Source organism: Vigna unguiculata, chromosome 3 (assembly GCF_004118075.2).
Source record: "Vigna unguiculata cultivar IT97K-499-35 chromosome 3, ASM411807v1, whole genome shotgun sequence".
Lineage (NCBI taxonomy): Eukaryota > Viridiplantae > Streptophyta > Magnoliopsida > Fabales > Fabaceae > Vigna > Vigna unguiculata.
Window position 1 is genome coordinate 26376371 of NC_040281.1, and position 18030 is coordinate 26394400.

The 18030-nt window shown below is 32.2% G+C and overlaps 1 protein-coding gene and 4 non-coding genes across 5 annotated transcripts; all 5 read right to left on the minus strand.

Annotated features, from left to right (window-relative positions):
- Positions 1-7389: 7389 nt before the first annotated feature.
- On the minus strand, positions 7390-7485 carry LOC114179980. The gene has a single exon (XR_003603560.1). It is a non-coding gene; the product is annotated as a small nucleolar RNA snoR31/Z110/Z27 (small nucleolar RNA).
- Positions 7486-7726: 241 nt separating this feature from the next.
- On the minus strand, positions 7727-7816 carry LOC114180003. The gene has a single exon (XR_003603582.1). It is a non-coding gene; the product is annotated as a small nucleolar RNA snoR31 (small nucleolar RNA).
- Positions 7817-7945: 129 nt separating this feature from the next.
- Positions 7946-8086, minus strand: LOC114180013. Its single transcript, XR_003603591.1, has one exon. It is a non-coding gene; the product is annotated as a small nucleolar RNA snoR136 (small nucleolar RNA).
- Positions 8087-8216: 130 nt separating this feature from the next.
- LOC114180030 lies at positions 8217-8300 on the minus strand. Its single transcript, XR_003603607.1, has one exon. It is a non-coding gene; the product is annotated as a small nucleolar RNA SNORD25 (small nucleolar RNA).
- Positions 8301-8910: 610 nt separating this feature from the next.
- LOC114176597 (actin-related protein 2/3 complex subunit 3) lies at positions 8911-11295 on the minus strand. The gene is made up of 5 exons (XM_028061679.1): positions 11151-11295; positions 10999-11065; positions 10777-10885; positions 10425-10694; positions 8911-9182 (listed from the first exon to the last, which is right to left on the minus strand). The coding sequence occupies exons 2-5, from the start codon at positions 10999-11001 to the stop codon at positions 9040-9042; spliced, it is 525 nt and encodes a 174-aa protein (XP_027917480.1). The 5' UTR covers positions 11002-11065; positions 11151-11295; the 3' UTR covers positions 8911-9039.
- Between the last annotated feature and the right edge of the window lie 6735 nt (positions 11296-18030).

Below are 18030 nucleotides of genomic sequence, written 5' to 3' on the forward strand. Positions count from 1 at the left end.
ATGAGGAATGTCTTTAGGAAAGACATCATCATACTTCTTGAGAAGTTGCTCCATACCTAAAGACAAATAAGCTTGCACAGAAGAGAGACAAATATTGTTAGGCATAAGCAAATATAAGGGTTGTTTCTTAATCAACGCTCTGTTTATTTCTTTTTCTCTCAATAAAAGGCTTTTATCACTCCTTATTTTTTTACCTTCCTTTTTCTTACCTTTTTCTGGAATTTTCTCTCTTTCTTCTTTTCTCTCTTGCTCTCTTCTCACTCTCATCTTAATTTGATCCTCACAAACTTCTCTAGGAGATAAAGGTGTTAGGGACACCTTCTGCCCCTTAAACAGGAAAGAATACTTATTGGTTAGACCATCATGGGTTACCTTTCAATCATATTGCCAAGGCCTCCCTAACAACAAGTGACTCGCCTCCATAGGTACCACATCATATACTACCTCATCGACATATTTACCTATAGAGAAAGCAATGTTCACCTGCTTATCTACCACCAATTCTCCATCCTCACTCAACCATTGCAAAGTATAAGGACTAGGGTGCATAGATGTCACCAAACCAAGCTTTTCCGCTAGCCGTTTACTAGCTACATTTGTACAACTTCCTCCATCAATGATGAGTGAACACACCTTTCCCCTAACCATACATCTAGAATGAAAAATATTTCTTCTTTGGGTCTCATCTTTTTCCTTATTCATACTACCCAACAATCACCTAACCATCAAGAGATCTCCCTCCACAAGGGGGACTTCACACTCTTTTTCCTCCTTATCACTATTAGATGATTTAGATGATTCACCGGCGGAATGCTCACTAATGTACTCACCATTCGCCAACAACATCATAGTTCTTTTGTAGGGACATTCAGCTGTGATATGTCCTCTACCCAAACATTTGAAACATTTTATTGCACTAGAACGTGAAGAATCATCATTACTAGCTTGAGAAGTTACTTTACCATTTGAGGACTCCTTCTCCTTAGATTTAGGAATGGTAGAAGTAGCTCCCTCCTTCTTATATTTCTCTATATCTCTCCATTTGGTGGATGACTTCCTATAGGCGCTTCTTTTCTTGAGTTGTTGTTCCACTTTGGTGGCTTGGTGAATAAGATCCTCCAAGGTCTCATAATGGTGCATCTCCACCACATCTTGAATCTCCCTATTTAATCCATTCAAGAATCTAGCCATTGTAGCCATATGTGTTTCTTCCACTTCAGCTTTCATCAAGGTGACCTCCATCTCTTGAACATACTCTTCAACATTTTTATTTCCCTATGTAAGTCTTTGTAATTTGTTGAAGATCTCTTTTTTATAATAAGGAGGCACAAATCTTTCCTTCATAGCTACCTTTAATTGCTCCCATGTAGAAATTGGCATCCGCCTTCTTCTAGTTATGTCCACGGTGATTTGATTCCACCAATTCATAGCATAGCCTTCAAACTCCAAGGAAACCATAAGCACCTTATCATCATCCTCATAATCGTAAAAGTTGAAGATTTGGTCAAGCTTCATTTCCCATGCCAGGTAGGCTTCCGGGTCATTAGCTCCATTAAATTTAAGAATTATAATCTTCCTCCACATCTTATCTCTTCGAGGTGTGTGGTTCCCGAACTCCTCTCGTCTTTGGCCTTGTCTTGGCCTAAAATCATGCTCCTCCTTATCATTATCCCTCCTAAACACGTGGTTCCCAAATGCCTCTCGTCTTTGGCCTCACTGTGGCCTAAAAACATGTGCCACTTCATCATTATGAGAAGAATGGTCTGAATCATCATGTCTCTTTCTTCTTCTCTCCACTCCCTCTAATCTCACGCTCACATCTTCATTAAACTTTTGGAGCCTTTCGAACTGTTGTTGATTGTGTTGTTGCATTTGATTCATTTGTAACATGAGCTTATCAAGTCCAACCATAAGTGTCGTAGTCTTAGGTGATAGAGGCTCACTATTCTGGGAAGAAGTCATGCCTTACAAGCAAATATTAGCAACAATATTTTTATTTTTTTATTTTTTGGACCTCACCACTCTGCTAAGTGTTTCACTCAATTTTTCACTCGTGTATCACACTTATAGGCTTTTTCTAAATGTACTATATTGCCTTTTACCACTCAATTTCCCTTTAGGGCTTGACAAAGAACTCTAGTAACTTAAGCAAATAGTGAACAAACAATGTGAAAAATGTTACGAGATATAAATCTTAACTTTAGAGGACAAAGAAAATTCAAAACTCTAGACAAAACTTCAAGGAATTTTAAGGACACAAAACAAGAAAATTAAAATTAGAAAATAATAGGACTACCAAAGAGATTTAAATGAACAACACAGAGACTCTAAGAGAAAGACTGATTGCAAGTAGATATCAATAAATCACAAATAAATTGCAATAAAAGTTGTGTTGAACTCCCCCCTTTTTTTTATCCTTCTTGTTTTACGTTTTTTTCCAATATATATTTGTTTCTTTTGGACTTGATCCACAATATTTTGTTTTTTTTTTGCAGTTCAACAAAAAAACAAACTTAAACAATTGATCCTTTAAATCCTCATACTCATGTAAATCAAAAGTAAGTGTACTTGAAAATTCCAAACACAAAAACAAATAATTTCCACGAATCAAATGTAGAAATACACAATTTAAATAGAGAACAGAAAAGAAAAAAAAAATGCGCCAAATAAAAAAAAATCAACCAAATTGGAAACAACCTTAGGGGTTTTACTCCTTACAAACGAAACAAACAAAATTAAAAAAAATAGAACAAGCAGACGTTGAAAAATTGTAGTTTTTTTTATATGACAGAAAAATAACATAGAAGAGAAAATTCAAACCAGAACCTTGCTCTAGATACCAGATGATACGATCCTATCCAGGAGAGAGTATGATCGTTTCTGAATTTGAATCCTCAAGAGACACGACACGAATAAATCAGAGAAGAACGCGAAATAAGACAGAGATGGAGGACGTCACAATCTAGCAAATTGATAAGTCAAGTGAAGATTTGCCACAAAGATGTTAATCTTTGATAAGAACCGAAGGCCTAAGCCAAGAACAAAGATAAACCTCTCTTTAATGGAAATCAAATTCAATATATGACTAAAAGTGTCCACATCAGTTTTTAGAACCTTTATTTATAGGCACATAAGTTTAAGCAAACCTGCAAACCCTACAAGAAGGCCCAAGTCCAAAACATAAAAGCATAAACTAATTATAAAAGAAAAACTCAAAACCCAAAAACATAAAATATAACTAATTTCTAAAAGAAAACCCAAAAGTTCATCTTCAAGTTCTTCTTGTATGGAATCTTGGGATAGTCCTCTATCACAAGGTAAGCACGTGTTTCCTTAGGCTTTCTTTCCTTTTTCTTATCTGCACTTTTATCCTTGTTAAGGTTTGGACATTCAATTTTCATATGTTCTTGTTTCCCACACTTGTAACAAGTAAAACTAGAAGTATTATTTAAATCAACTTGTTTAGAATTATACCTCCTTTGGTTACCTTTGTTACTTCTTCCTTTGAGAAACTTTCCAAACCTTTTGACAAGGAGATTCAAGTTCTCACTATCACTTGATTCAGCCACCTCATCCTTGGGTTCCTCGTTCGTCTTGGTGCTAGTCTTCAAGGCTATGTTCCTTACCTTTCTCACTTGACTCTATCTCATTTAGCCTTTGCATCTCAATCTCATGCTCCCTAAGCTTGCCAAACAATGCAGTTGTAGTCAAAATGGATAGATCTCTTGTGTCTGAGTTAGTCGTGACCTTTGGTTGCCAAGATCTATCAAGACACTTCAACACGTTGATGTTTAACTCTTCTTTGTCAAATTCCTTACCCAAACTCATGAGATGGTTGACTATATGAGTGAATATCTTTTGTACATCCACTATAGATTCTCCTTGTTTCATCTTGAATAGCTCATACTCTTGAATCAAGGCATGCTTCCTTGCTTTCTTAACATCATTGATTCCTTCATGAGTCACTTCAAGAACCTCCCACATTTCCTTGGCACTCTAGCATTATGAAACACGAAAAAACTCATCCATGTTGAGAGATGACGTGAGGATATTCTTTGCATTGCACTCATATTGAGCTCTCCTCCTTCCTTCCTCAGTCCATTGAGTCTAAGGCTTATCAACCTGCACATTTGCAACAATATGCGTAGGAGTATATGGTCCATTTATGATTGCATCCCATATCCCTTGATCTATTGATTCAATAAAGATTTTCATCCTAATGTTCCAAAATTGGTAATTAATGCCACTAAACATAGGGGGTATATGAATTGAGGCACCTTCAGCAAAGGGTAACTTGTTTTCAGCCATTTCAAGTAGTTTAAAAATAGATTTAGGACCTTACTTGAGCAAATTTCAAGTACCCAACTCTAGATACCAATTGTTAGTTTTGAAATGGTTAAAATACCAAGAAGGGGGAAGGGTTGAATTGGCTAGTTAAAAAAATAAGCTATCTTTGAAATCTAAAAACCACCTTTAATTGAATCAATTCGATCACCAAATTAGGATGCAAAAGCTACTGGACAATATACTTTCAATCGGTCAAAAATAGAGTTAATCAATTGATTTTACTAAACAGATTCTGTTCTGGTATAATTAACCGATTGAAATAGGAAAACAGTCGACTAAAATACTAGAAAAAATGCATATTCAAGTTTTAAACTAGGAACAATGCACAAGAATGATCAAGACAGGTTCTAATTGATTATACAAACATGCTCAATGCTGCAGATATCATGAAAACATACAAGAACACTAAAAAGATGATTTTAACTCAAGTTCTTTAAAATTTAAATGATTATGCAAGCGAGAAGGGTTAGAAAAAAGATTGGATCACAAGATTTTTATACTGGTTCACTCAAACCTGAGCTACATCTAGTTTGTCAAGGCAACCTGAGCTACATCTAGTTTGTCAAGGCAACCTGAGCTTGACTTTGCACTATTTCAAAAGATTTACAAAGTATCCACCCTTACACTTTCAAAATAAGAAAAAACCACAAACAAGACTCTTGAATCACACAAGAATCACACCAGCACAGCAAGAACCCTCTTGCAGACTTGGAAAATCACCAAGCACACACACAAAGCTTATGAAAGATCAAACCTCAGTGATAGCACAACCCAGCCTACCACAAACCACATTCTCCAAGCTTCAAACATAAGCCAAAAGCTCAAATAATTGATCCAAGATCAATCTTCAACAGCTGCAGTCTGAATGATCACGAAAGAGAGAGTTTTCCCAAGTTTCCAGAATAATTTCGCGCTAAAAAATGATCAAAATACCTCTCTTTCAAAAATCACGGCTCTTATACTCAAACTGTTACAAAATTCAACATGTTGATTTCCATATCAATCGGTTGATTTCACTTGACTTAAGTGAAATCAGTCGATTAAAAAATAAATCAACTGATTGAATTAGTCACAGTTTAAGACTACTGCAGCTAACATTTTTACCTATTGAAAAATCATTCAACAGATTAAAAGAGACATTTTAACCTGTTGAAAAACCATTCAACAGATTAAAAAACATAACAACGACCAAATACATTAAATTAATGTTATAAGGTCTACAATATGAATTACAAACATCAAATACACTTTCTTAATGATGTATCCATGTGGAGAGCACACGTTTTAGCCTTGATCAGCATGAATACCATTAAATCTCCTTATCTTCATCAATGTAGGCTTCATTCCAATGGTAATGGCTTCTAAGTAGTTCAAAAAGCTTCATCAAATCTTCAAGAGACATACCACCTTAGCTTCACATGTCAACAAATCTGAGTTATTATTAGCTCTTGTATTATGATGAATAAATGAGATATATCTTTATAAATATGACTTATGTATTAGTCTTTGTAATTCTGATCAAGCATATGACCGATATCATAACACACATATATTAAGAGCATCACAAAAAAATATTATATTCTTTATGACTCAATTATATATAATATAATATATTCTTTACTAATCAATTTTCTTTCTCATTCATTTATAACGATATATCTCATTTATTCATATTAACACAAGAATTAGTAACAATTCAAACTAACAATACAAAACTTTTAAAAGAAGGAACGACTGCAACAAGGACTAACAACAACAAAGAAGACAACACATGTTAGACACATGTCACCATCTCTAATGATGTATTGGAACACTATTTGTCATATAGGATGAATTTTAACATCTTCAAAATATAGGAACCAAACAATATCAAAATTTTGATTGATAATCACTTTGGATTTTATGTAATTATTTAAGGATTAAAAACATATTTATAATCAAGTTTTTATTGGATTTGTTATCATAATAAAGATACATGTTAAACTTATAAAAAGGAAGTTGAAATATTTTTAAAATAAGTTAATAACTTTTTTGTCGAATTTATCATGAAATCACTCTTAGCCCGTTAAGTGTTTATATATGGATTACTTATTATTATTATAATTATTATTATTATTATTATTATTATTATTATTTAAGTTTCAGGAAGGGAACTATTATTTTTTTATCCATTTTACCTTTTATTTCAATTTCCTACTCATTTCAACCCATCTGTTTCTTTCTTCTCTTTCTCTTCTTAAAATACTCCTCACTCCAACAAGATTAATTTCAATTCTGTTAGTTATAACTCATTTCAATTCAATAACATTCTGATGGTTGGACTTTTTTAGCATGTAAGTTATTTTTATTTTTATAATTGAAAAACCAAAAGCAATATATATAGAATAATTTATAACTAATCAATTATTTTTTTTGTAAAAAGTTATTGAATATATATCTAAACACTATTTGTTCTTTATAATCAGTAGAGTTTACGTTTAGGTCTACATTCATTACATTAATAAATAAAATAAGGCTATAGAATAAACATTTTGTTTTTTGTTTATTTTTTTCAACTACACAATTTTCTTTCTACAATTCCCTTTTTACTTTTTCTTTCCCCAATTTGCACTTTCAATCCTTCGCCTTTAATTGAACTTTTTTTTCTTCTATAATTTTTCTCTAGACTTTGTTGTGCTATATTTAGTCCTTTAATTGAATAATGGTTGTATAATTTTGTCCGAAATCAATAATTCAAAAATCAAACTAGACATCCTATTTAAGAGCTTTATAAGAAGCTAACCCAATCAAACAAAAATTGTTAAATAATATTACCAATAATACAATTATTGTCTAATTTACTTAATTATTCTATTAAATAAATGTACATTTTCTAAATTTAAATTACTTTATCATTTAAATATAATAATTTTAGAAACATTTTTAACTACTTAATCCAAGATTCTACGTATTGAATTGATAAATAGAATTGCTAAATACAAAAAATTAACTAGCTAATCAAGATAATTCATTTAGTGGATTTTGTTGAAGGAGAAAATGAAGTGCATCATCAGCACGGAAAATTCATTCTCATCCACAGCAGTGTTCTGCTGTGTAGGAAGGTGTCCTAAGATTTTTCCAATTTCATCACATGATGTAACCAAAAAAAGAAAAAAAGAAAAAAAAAAAAAACAGAATTTCAAAGCTACAATTATGCGATGCCTATGTATCAAATTATCAAGAACACTTCTGTAATGATCATCGCATATTAGTTCAAATTATCAAATTATAGTAGCAGAAATGTCTGTGATAACATACGAGAAAAAACATCCTTAAAACATGATAGTAAAAACCAATGGAACCAATGAAACTATGCAAGCATGCTTGCTTCAAAAAGTATGGAGATTCAGAAGCATAGAATTATTTTTACCATCACTTGTAATTACTCAGATCAAGTGTTGGATTATATATTTAGCTTCATCCTAATCTACCAACATTCAAACTTTAAACAAAGATAGATCTCAAACAACTATAACAAAACACAAATTAATAAACATCAAAACAATAGATAGCAAATGACAAAAGAATAATCCTCACGTCCTGACCACAAAAAAAAAGGGGATTTAGTTCCCCGACGTCCAAATGCAGCATCAAATTGCAGCAATGGATAGCGAGGGGAACACACATTTCGGCTTCAATTAAACATTACAAAACACTTGAAACAAGTGCATGCGAAAATCTTAAAGAAAATTAAAGCCTCTGAAGATTAACACCCAATTAAAACTTAAAAGTAGAGCAATAAACATAAACAACGAAACACATTAATTCTACATACGATAAACTCTAACCAAATGTAAAATCATTGAATAAAAAAACTGGTAGCAAAAATAAACAACTCAGTCCCTTAGATGTTCAATTATGTTTGCGATCATAGCCGCAGATCATTACAGGTCTGTAGGCTCATCATAGTTGAAAATAGCACAACCCAAGTTATCCAATCGACAAAAAACAATGCAGAGCTAGAAAAAAAAAATAAAATTTTGGTGAAAAAATTGAATTTAGTTGCTCAGTGTCCTCCCAAAACCAATGGATTGTGGAAAAGATATTAAAGAACAACACAAATAACTATTGCTTCAAGGGAACGAGTTAAATGGGAATGGAATTAATCCGCACCGACCAGATAAAGAAGCTTATGGTCATTTGGGGTTACAAAAGTTTAAAGAAAGAGAAAGGAACGAGAAACCCTAATTTCTTATGCAGGGGTTAAGAAAAAGGACACGGCGGAACGTAAGGGATAAGTGTCGTTTATAAAGTGAGGATTGGAGATGGGAGGGACCCTCTTATCATAATGCACACTAATACTGATAATGTGAAGCTGAGGTGTGATTGATGCAGTTTTGCAATACTTAATAGACAATAAACTAGCATAGCATCACCATTTGCACAGACAAGGTTGGAGACATAATCCAATTATGATTGTTGACTTCATTATATGAGGGGCAAAGAAGAGGCCACCACTAAAAGTGTGAAAATGGGTGCTACCAAGCAAACATTAGTTTGAATATTATCAAATCAAAATGGAAATTTCAAACCAGACAAATAACAACACGCTTTCAATAATCACTATATTTTTTTATTGTCAGATCAACAGTATTTTCAAGTGTATTTTTCACAGCACAACCTATGGTTTAAGAATTGCATACCACTAACAGTTCAAGGAATGATTATATTCATAAATTTCCTCTTTGCAAATGCCAACCACCATTTATTTGGAGTGCCATTAGGTCTGTATGCAACGCTTAATAACCTCCCACTTGTTTCTTCCCTTATCTGCCTCAAATAATTTCTGAACAATTCTGCATTGTTGAGATCACAAAGCTTAAAATACAGGAATATGAATATAAATAAATACATATACACACATGTGTGTGGTCTGTAAAAAGGTTGAGTAAATTGCAACTGCATCAGGTAGAGTAAACACAACAATATATAAAAATTAAATCTAAGCTAGTCTGAGCAATTTTAAATTCTCAATATGTGAACAGTGTTCTAACCATCAATCATGTAAAGCAATAGCAATTGCACTGAGAAACATAGATTACGTTCATATTAAATGAGCTTCAACACACTGTTCGGACAATGACAGATCATCAGTTCTTTGAAAAAATATGTAAAAAAGTCGCTCGACTCGACTCTTCAAAAAGGATTAATTATACAAGGAAATAAAAAACCTACATATTTTGGTATAAATACAAGCTAAAATTTCCTTATAGGAGCAGAAAGTAATAGAACTAAAGTTTCCATTCCAACTATTTTTTTACACATCAAGGAAGTACATATTACAGTCTATTTTATAAACTATTCCTATACTTCCTATTTCTTTTAGTTGGAATCTGAGCAGCAGCGAACCTGGACAACACTACAAAATTTGGATTACATCACCATATAAAGTCACTTAATAGCTAGTGAAGTTAGTTGTTTAAAATGAACCTCTCTGAATGACATTTTTCCAGACTTGAGTAATCTCTTCAGATCACTGAGCACATTTGGTATCACTCCAATCCATGTTTAGATTGTGGCAGTTATCTTAGATATACCTATCCGGCTTCATGGTTAGAGCTATAACTGCATCCCTACTTTCACAAAACTTATAACGAATGAAGGAAGATACTCGATTAGTTTCATCATTGCCAAAGAGCAGCTTTCCTTGTTGGGTGTGTACTAAAATTCACAAGATTCTTTGATACAATTTCTTTGATACATTGAGGCACAAACACACCCATTTGGCCATGCGAGTTTAAAGTGAACTTAGCCAGCAAATGTGAAAATGGTGTCAAATTTTGGGTAAGCAATTGACTGAAAAATACAATAATTAAGGAACAACTCAATACAGTTTTACTGACTATGGTCATGAGTGCAATGGCGAAGGAATCAATAAATACTTCTTAATAAAAGCTTTCCACTTTTGAATCCTTAACTATTACCTCGGAGGCGGGAACTAATTAAATACTTAGACAATTAAATGTTACGATTAAGCTAAGCTTATGCATCTACTTATAAGAACATCAAGGTGAAGGAATAGTAATCAGTGGATTCACCTGCTTCTTCGTGTGATTGAGGGAGGGGGAAAAGGCCCGGAAATGGAAAGCCAGACTCTCCAGGGACAGGAACCTTTTCGAGACCCAAGTTGATGATTGCCTTGGTTCCTTCAGCCAAGGTTCTGCAGCCTTCAAGCCTCTTGAGAGCGATGTTGATGTAAGAGGTCAAGTATATGAGAAGCTTATCAGCAGGGCTCTTGATGTCAAAGTTTCTGAAGAACACATTAGCTCGAAAGAAGGTGATGGCTTCATCCACGATATCAGTTGTATCTGTACCACACATCACAGTCAAAGCATATCTCACATTCAGAAACCACAACAAGGAGAATTGAACAAAAAACAATAGAAAAACCTTGATCTGAAACAGGAGCAGGTCCCTTGATGTGGCTCTTCAAAGGAAGAAGAGGACACCCACAAGCTCTACTCACTCCATCTTCGTTCACAAAACTAGAGTGATAAACCTTTCCATACATAACAACAATGGCAACAATCATTTTAAATTGGGAATCAAAAATTCACAACGCCCGAAATTATGAATTTTGAATAAGCACGAATTGAATTGAATCCCTCGTACCATGACTATTGTGGCCACATAAGAACAAGGATTGCTCAGAAGATTTCAATCGCAACCCCAAGCGTTTCTGAAAATGAAAAGAAAAGAAAACAATTCAAGCATGTAAATATGTAATTGTTTGGAATAAGACTGAGAAATTGATAAATGTGTACCAAAACAACAAAAAGTAGAAGTAAATTGAATAATTAAGATGCCAAATTTGTTAGGTGATGTGAAATCAAGATTGTGGAAAAAGTAACTATGAATGGGAGTGGGATCTGACAATAACGATAGTGGTTAGTCTATTCTTTATTACAATGTCAACAACGCTCAAGGGACAAGTAAACAGAACACGCCGCTTCTTCCTGCACCCCTTTTTTTTCTTCCTCCAACCCTAAATGAATATATTCCAATTTTACCCTTATAAATTTATAGTAAAATATAGGTATAATTACTAATTTGGTACCCAATTTTTTGATTAAATTCAATTTGGTCCCCATAGTTTTGGTTTGTTCAATTTAGTACCCAATTATTAAAAAGGATTCAATTTGGTCCTTTTTGTTACGTTGGAATTAACACCGTGTCCGTACAGGACACATATCAAGCCATGAAATTTTTACTTTTTTTTTTAATTTTTTCAATATTTTTTCAGAAAATTTAAAAACTGTGAAATGTTAGTTCACTATCGTGACACATGGCAGCTTATAATCATGACACGTGGCAGTGGTAATATTTATTTTCAATTTAGTCCTCTATTTAAATTTTTGGTTCAATTTAGTACCCAAATTCTTTAAAACGATCTAATTTTGTCCTTTTCAATTTGAGACTAAATTAGTAACTAAGTTTAATTATAACTTATATATACATGTTAAAATAATTGTTTTGAATTTATACATCAAATTACTACACCTAAATATTCAAATTATTTTATTTTTTACAAGTGTAAAAAATTTTAGGTGTAAAAATTACAAAGGTAAAAAATGTAAAAAATAAAATAATTTAAGTATTTAGTTGAAATGATTTGATGTATATATTAAAAAAAGTGATTGTAACATGTATATATAAGTTGTAATTAAACTTATTTACTAATTTTGTCTCAAATTGAAGATGACAAAATTAGATCATTTTAAAAAATTGGGATATTAAATTGAACCAAAAATTTAAATAGAGGACTAAATTGAAAAGGTTTAATCATGTCTTTGGTCGCCATTTCGGAGGCAAAATCTCAATTTGGTATCCTTATTTATAAAAGTCTCAATTTGGTCCCCTTTTTTGTTAAAATGTCTCAAATGTGCCCTTTTTGTTAAGTTGGGCTAGTGACATAACAAGGATGACCAGTGGTGGAACCATTTGATCTATATACACTTTTTACAACTCACCATGAAGAAAGTCCTTTGTCCAACTATGAAGAGACCAATGGTGGATGACAACCATGACAAAAAAAAAGGTAAACAATTGTGATTTTGGCTGTAGTAGAACATAACCTTGGCAACAAAATTGAGTATAACCCTTAGTTACCAAATGAGCTTTGCAATGATTAATTGTACCATTAGGTTTGATCTTCATTGATATACCCAATGACACATAAGAGAGGTTTTATTAGGAGGCAAGGAAACAAGCTCTCATGTGTTTCTCACATTCAAAGTAATTAGCATCGTCTGTTGCCAAATGAGGTCAACTGTGGCTTCACTTGCAGACTTGGAAATAGATACAAAGTCCAAAGAAGATAGGAAAGAAAAATAGGAAGGAGATAAATGGTCACTATTTAGAACATAGGCATATAAAGGATTAGGATTACAAGTAAATTGAATACATTTGTGAATTGTATTTGTTGGTTCAGGCATAAGCAACATTGGTTAAATAGTAGTATGAGTAAGAGATGATGTTGGAGGGTCACTAGAGCCACTTCCAATGGTGTCCATGTCCATTGGTGGTATGTGAAAGATGGAGGTGAAGTAGGATACAAGTGTTGGGACGATAAGTGAAACCTCTAGAGGGACATCTTCAATGGTGGAAGAAAGTAAAGGAGTAGTCTTAAAGAGTGTAACATCAACAAAGACAGGATACCATTGTAGTTAAGGATAGAAACATTGATAAGATACCCTTTTGGAGTCGAGAGAAACTCAAATAAATGCATTTTAGAGATTTATCAAAGGATTTATGTTCTGACTCAATCATAAATTTTACATGGAGTGAGATCATGAACAAAACATGTGCTCCCAAAGATGAAAAAAAGGGTAATGAAATTTTGAGAATTGATGAAAGTATATGGCTAATAAGATGACATGCAGTAAAGTGAAGAAGAGTATGAGTAGTTTCCACCAAGTTGTGGTTTTTGCACTCAACAACACCACTTTGTTGTCATGTGTGGGCATATAATATTTGATGAAGAATCCCTTGCAAGTTTAGGAAAGATTGAAATTGGAGAAATAAATATTCTCTTAAATAATCTGTTAGTATAATTTTAATTTTGCATTATAACTGGGTTTCAGTTTCAGAAGGATTCTTCATCAGAAAAATCCAAGTGCAACAAGAGAATTAATCTTAATCTATAAAAGTGACAAATAAAAATATCCTAACGTGAAATAAACGGGAATTAAATAGACAGGTAGATACCATTGTACTTGTAACTTAGCAAGTTCTTGGCAATATACTGTTAGTAGTTTGTCGGACTGAGTGCTCAATGTCTTTCCAAGCTGGAATCATAAAAGGATTAAGTCAAACATAAGCATTCTACACGGGTGATACAATATAATAATACATGTTGAATATTAATTATTGCTCCATTCAATATGTCTAGTCATAATGACTAGTGTTGTTAAAATAGCAGGTAAGATCGTAAACTTGCACGATGCTGCGAGTTTGGAGCACCAAGCGAGTTGACGCGAAGGATAGATCGTAAGTGGTGCAGATCAAAGCGAGTAAGTGAGGATATTCATTGAATGGGGGATCTTGGGCCGCATCGATCCTTCTGGACCTATGATCGACCCAACCCCAACGCTCTTATCTTTTTCAACTAGGGTTACGTTCGTCGGCATCACCACTCTCAAAGTCGTCGTCTTCGAAGTCACCGTCCTCATAATTGCCGATGCTTGCCACCCTTGCACTCGCACTTGCCATGCAATCCGCGATGCTTAGTGGTTTTTATTGGTTGTTTGAATCCTTTGGCTAATAAAAAAAGTAAAGAATGCATGTGTTTCTAAGTATTGAATGAACTTTTTTTCTTATAGTGTATTATTTTTTTTAAATTACAATAGCATTATTTTTAATAAGGTATAATTAGTCGCAACATACCCAGTTTCGTTCTAATGTGTCTAAATGGTACCCGTTTTTAACTTTGCATCTACTTAGTACCCAAATTAGTTAATTTGCATCAATGTGGTCCCTTTTCGTTGACTCCGTTAAATAACATAACGGTTGACTGTGTTGACCAGTTAAGTGAGAAAAAATGTTATGACATGGCACAAGAGTGGTGTGTGATGTGGAACAATGCAGCATAAGAGGAATTTGAAAAGAAAACAAGCACGAATTGGGAACAAAATTGGAACGTTTTATAGCGATAAAAGAGGGGTTTTCTAGAGTTAGGGTTTACTGAATTTGGGCCATTTCGTGCGTTATGGACAAAATTGAAGGTGTAATTGACATCAAATTGGCAGTTATTTGGGGTTGCAGGTGCGCAAACTAGTTTTTTTTTTTTGTCGTTGATTGCATTATTTGTTGTTGGGATGGTGGGATTTAGGGTTAGTGGTTGAATGTTCCACCCGTTGACCCACATACAGTAGCAGGAGAAGAAACGATGTGGTTATGTGATCCACACAAACAAGATGACCACGAATGACTAAAACCATGTGACATTTCCCACTTCACCAGCCACCTTACCCCTGCAGCAAATCAGCTTCCCGGCCAAAAAATGAAGAAGAAGATGAAGATGGGAATGAGAAATTAGGGCTTTTTGAATAGGGGCAATCAATTCAAATAGGGCATGACATGTTATCCAAAAATTGCCACTGTACAATTATTTTCATTGACAGGTATCTTTTCTGCAATGTCACATCACTGCTCTGTTAACGGCGTTTCTGAAAACTTAACAGGATGGACCACATTGATGCAAATTAACTAATTTGGGTACCAAGTAGATGCAAAGTTAAAAACGAGTACCATTTAGACACATTGGGACGAAACTAGGTACGTTACGACTAATTATACCTTTTAATAATGTTTATATTTTAACAAATAAAAATTTTAACTTTAAATTAGGCGATAACCATATATATATATATATATATATATATATATATATATATATGTATATTCTAACTCAAAAACATGTCCAAAATTATATGAAAAACAATAAAAAAACTTAAATAACAAGTCAAAAATTATAAGGACGACAATGACAAACTTAAACTGACATGTAATCGTTGTTTAGTACTCTTATCTCTATCCTTCCCATTGACTCTTGAAATGCAGTTGAAAAACAACAACAACATCTTAGACAAGGCCAAGAGTAACAATAACCACCTAACCAAGAACACAATAAACATGCACTAACACTAGTATGAAAATTATGATTATGCTAATTATTAGAAACTTAAAACACTTTGATTTCATTTTAACTATGTACTTTGTTTATATTTGAATGAATCACTTATGTTAATTTTTGAAACTTAGATTAGATTTCAATTTCATTATCAATTTGGATGGAGTTTTAGTTTGATTACATTTTGACATATGTTATATTTCATTTTTATTTTTAATTACGTTTGATTTGGATAGTATTTCAAATTAATTTTAAATTGTCTTAAATTGAATAATATTTTTTTTTAATTTTGTTTGAATATTAAAATGATTGCAGTTTTTAATGATTATATTCCAAATTCAAGAGTGTATTCTGCTCTTTCTAACAAATATGTTTTGGAATGTTAAATCTGAAACATCTTTCTGAATCCGGTGATTATTCAATTTGGGACTTCTTTAAAATCCCAAATCACCGTACATCCGATCCCCACCAGAGACATCACATATAACATGAAAACGAAAACCAAAGATTGTATTTTTCAGTCAATCGCTTACCCAAGATCTGACACCATTTTCACAATCAATGTCGGGGGTGGCATTGTTTTAAGTGGCATTGTTTTAAAGACAAGAAATTTTGTATCAAAGTTTAATCTTTGTGAATTTTTATTACACAGCCAACAAGGAAAGTCTGGTCTTTGGCAATGATGAACTATTCTGAGTATCTTCTTTCATTCGCTCAAGTCTGGAAAACTCTGATTCAGAGAGGACTCGTTGAAAAGCATTGAGCAAGTAACAAAAGCTACCATAATGAGAATGAACATGCTTACACTAAGAGAAATATAGTTATTTCATCGTTTAACTTGACCAACCAGTCAACTGTGTTAGTGCGGTGTGTTACAATTCATTTTTTTTTTCCAGAATGTCGTTATCGTGGTTGGAATCACTTTAGAAATTCCATACTTTGGTAGTTGTGTAGGTAATATGGGAGTTGGTGAACTTGACAATCGTCTCAATTAGATAATCATGGCAACAACATTATAACTCTTTTCAGATTTGGTAAACTCCTGAAGTCGCCTCTATTTGAAGTTTGCATTTTAAAACTCTTTCTTTTATGTGCTTTGTATGAACATATGAAATTAAGGAGACAATGCTGTAGTTTTTAAAGATAAAGATTAAAGGAAACACTTGAATTTTAAATGATTTTTTTTGGGTTAATATATTTCTTTTAGGAAAGACTGGGCAATTTAGTTTTAAGAGAGTGACAGTTTCAAATTATTTTTTTAATGTTAATATTTAAAGAGTTCTAAAATGATTTTTAACAGGCATATATATATATATATATATATATATAGTGACGGATCTGGACCAAAAGTATTGGAGGGATAGAAGTAATATAATTTTGAGATTATTAGATTCGATCATTAATATAATACTTCAAAAAATGGTTTTTCTAACTTAACAATTTGATCTTTAGGATAATGTTTCAAAATATGTGAAGAAGTATGATGTATCTTGTTTTCATCAATAGTTTCTTTTTTATCACTTTTAAAAAATGGATTTATTCTTTTATTCTTTATCAATATACCTTCGTTGTAAATAATATTAAAAAATAATTTATCATAATCCAATAAAAAATTAAAACACGTAATTATCAAAAGAAAAATATATTATAATCAAGTCACAATTAAAAATCGGTTATGAAAAAACACATAATACATTATTTATATTCCTTCTATATTGATAAAAAAAATGAATATACAAACAACTCATGAGATAAAAAGTAATGTTTTCATTATTAAAACAAGAGACAAGAAAAAAATAGGATAAATAACAAATTAGAGCAAAAATAATGAATTTATCTCTTAAAAAACAAGAAGAAAATATGAGAGTGAGAGATGATTACAATTTGTAAAAACTAAAAAGACAATGAGAAGGAAAATAAAAATTATCTTAATAAATATTTGGTTTCATTACTCTTTTGATTCATGTTTTCGTTTAAAAATGTTAAGTTGGTTCTTCAATTATTTGTCTCAATTTGGTCCCGATTTTTGAAGAACGAATACAATTTGGTCTTTTACAATAAATTTTGTTAAATTTATTGAAATGAATCAATGACTTTTTCATTCAAATTGAAACTCTTAGTATGAATGATTTTCTTTATTTGTGTATTTAATATAATCCTAGTGTCAGTTTTTGTTAAATATTTTTATTTTTTATTATATTTAATTTTATATTTTATTATTTATTAACATTAAATATTAAATATTGTTTGGATGAATAAAATAATATATTATAGTGTCAAAAATTAATTTAAAATAAAAAGTTTGTAAAGTATATCAATAGACGTGGTTTCTATTTTTGAATGACTTTATTTTGGAATTGTTTTGTATTTTTTATTCAATCGATAATGTTGTCTTTGCAAGAAAAAAAAAAAACATATTCTGTATTAAAAAAGGTAAATTGATTTTTTAAAACCTGACTTCATCTATTAATAAACTTTGTACAAACTTGAATCTATATATTAAAGGTGAAGAT

Bases quoted from the DNA above. Each gene is read 5' to 3' on its own strand.
- LOC114176597 (XM_028061679.1), bottom strand. The intron at 10,695-10,776 runs GTTTTTCTATTG...TGTGTGGTACAG, and splicing joins TGCTCCTGTTTCAGATCAAG to ATACAACTGATATCGTGGAT. The intron at 9,183-10,424 runs GTGAATCCACTG...TCAACAATGCAG, and splicing joins TCAATCACACGAAGAAGCAG to AATTGTTCAGAAATTATTTG.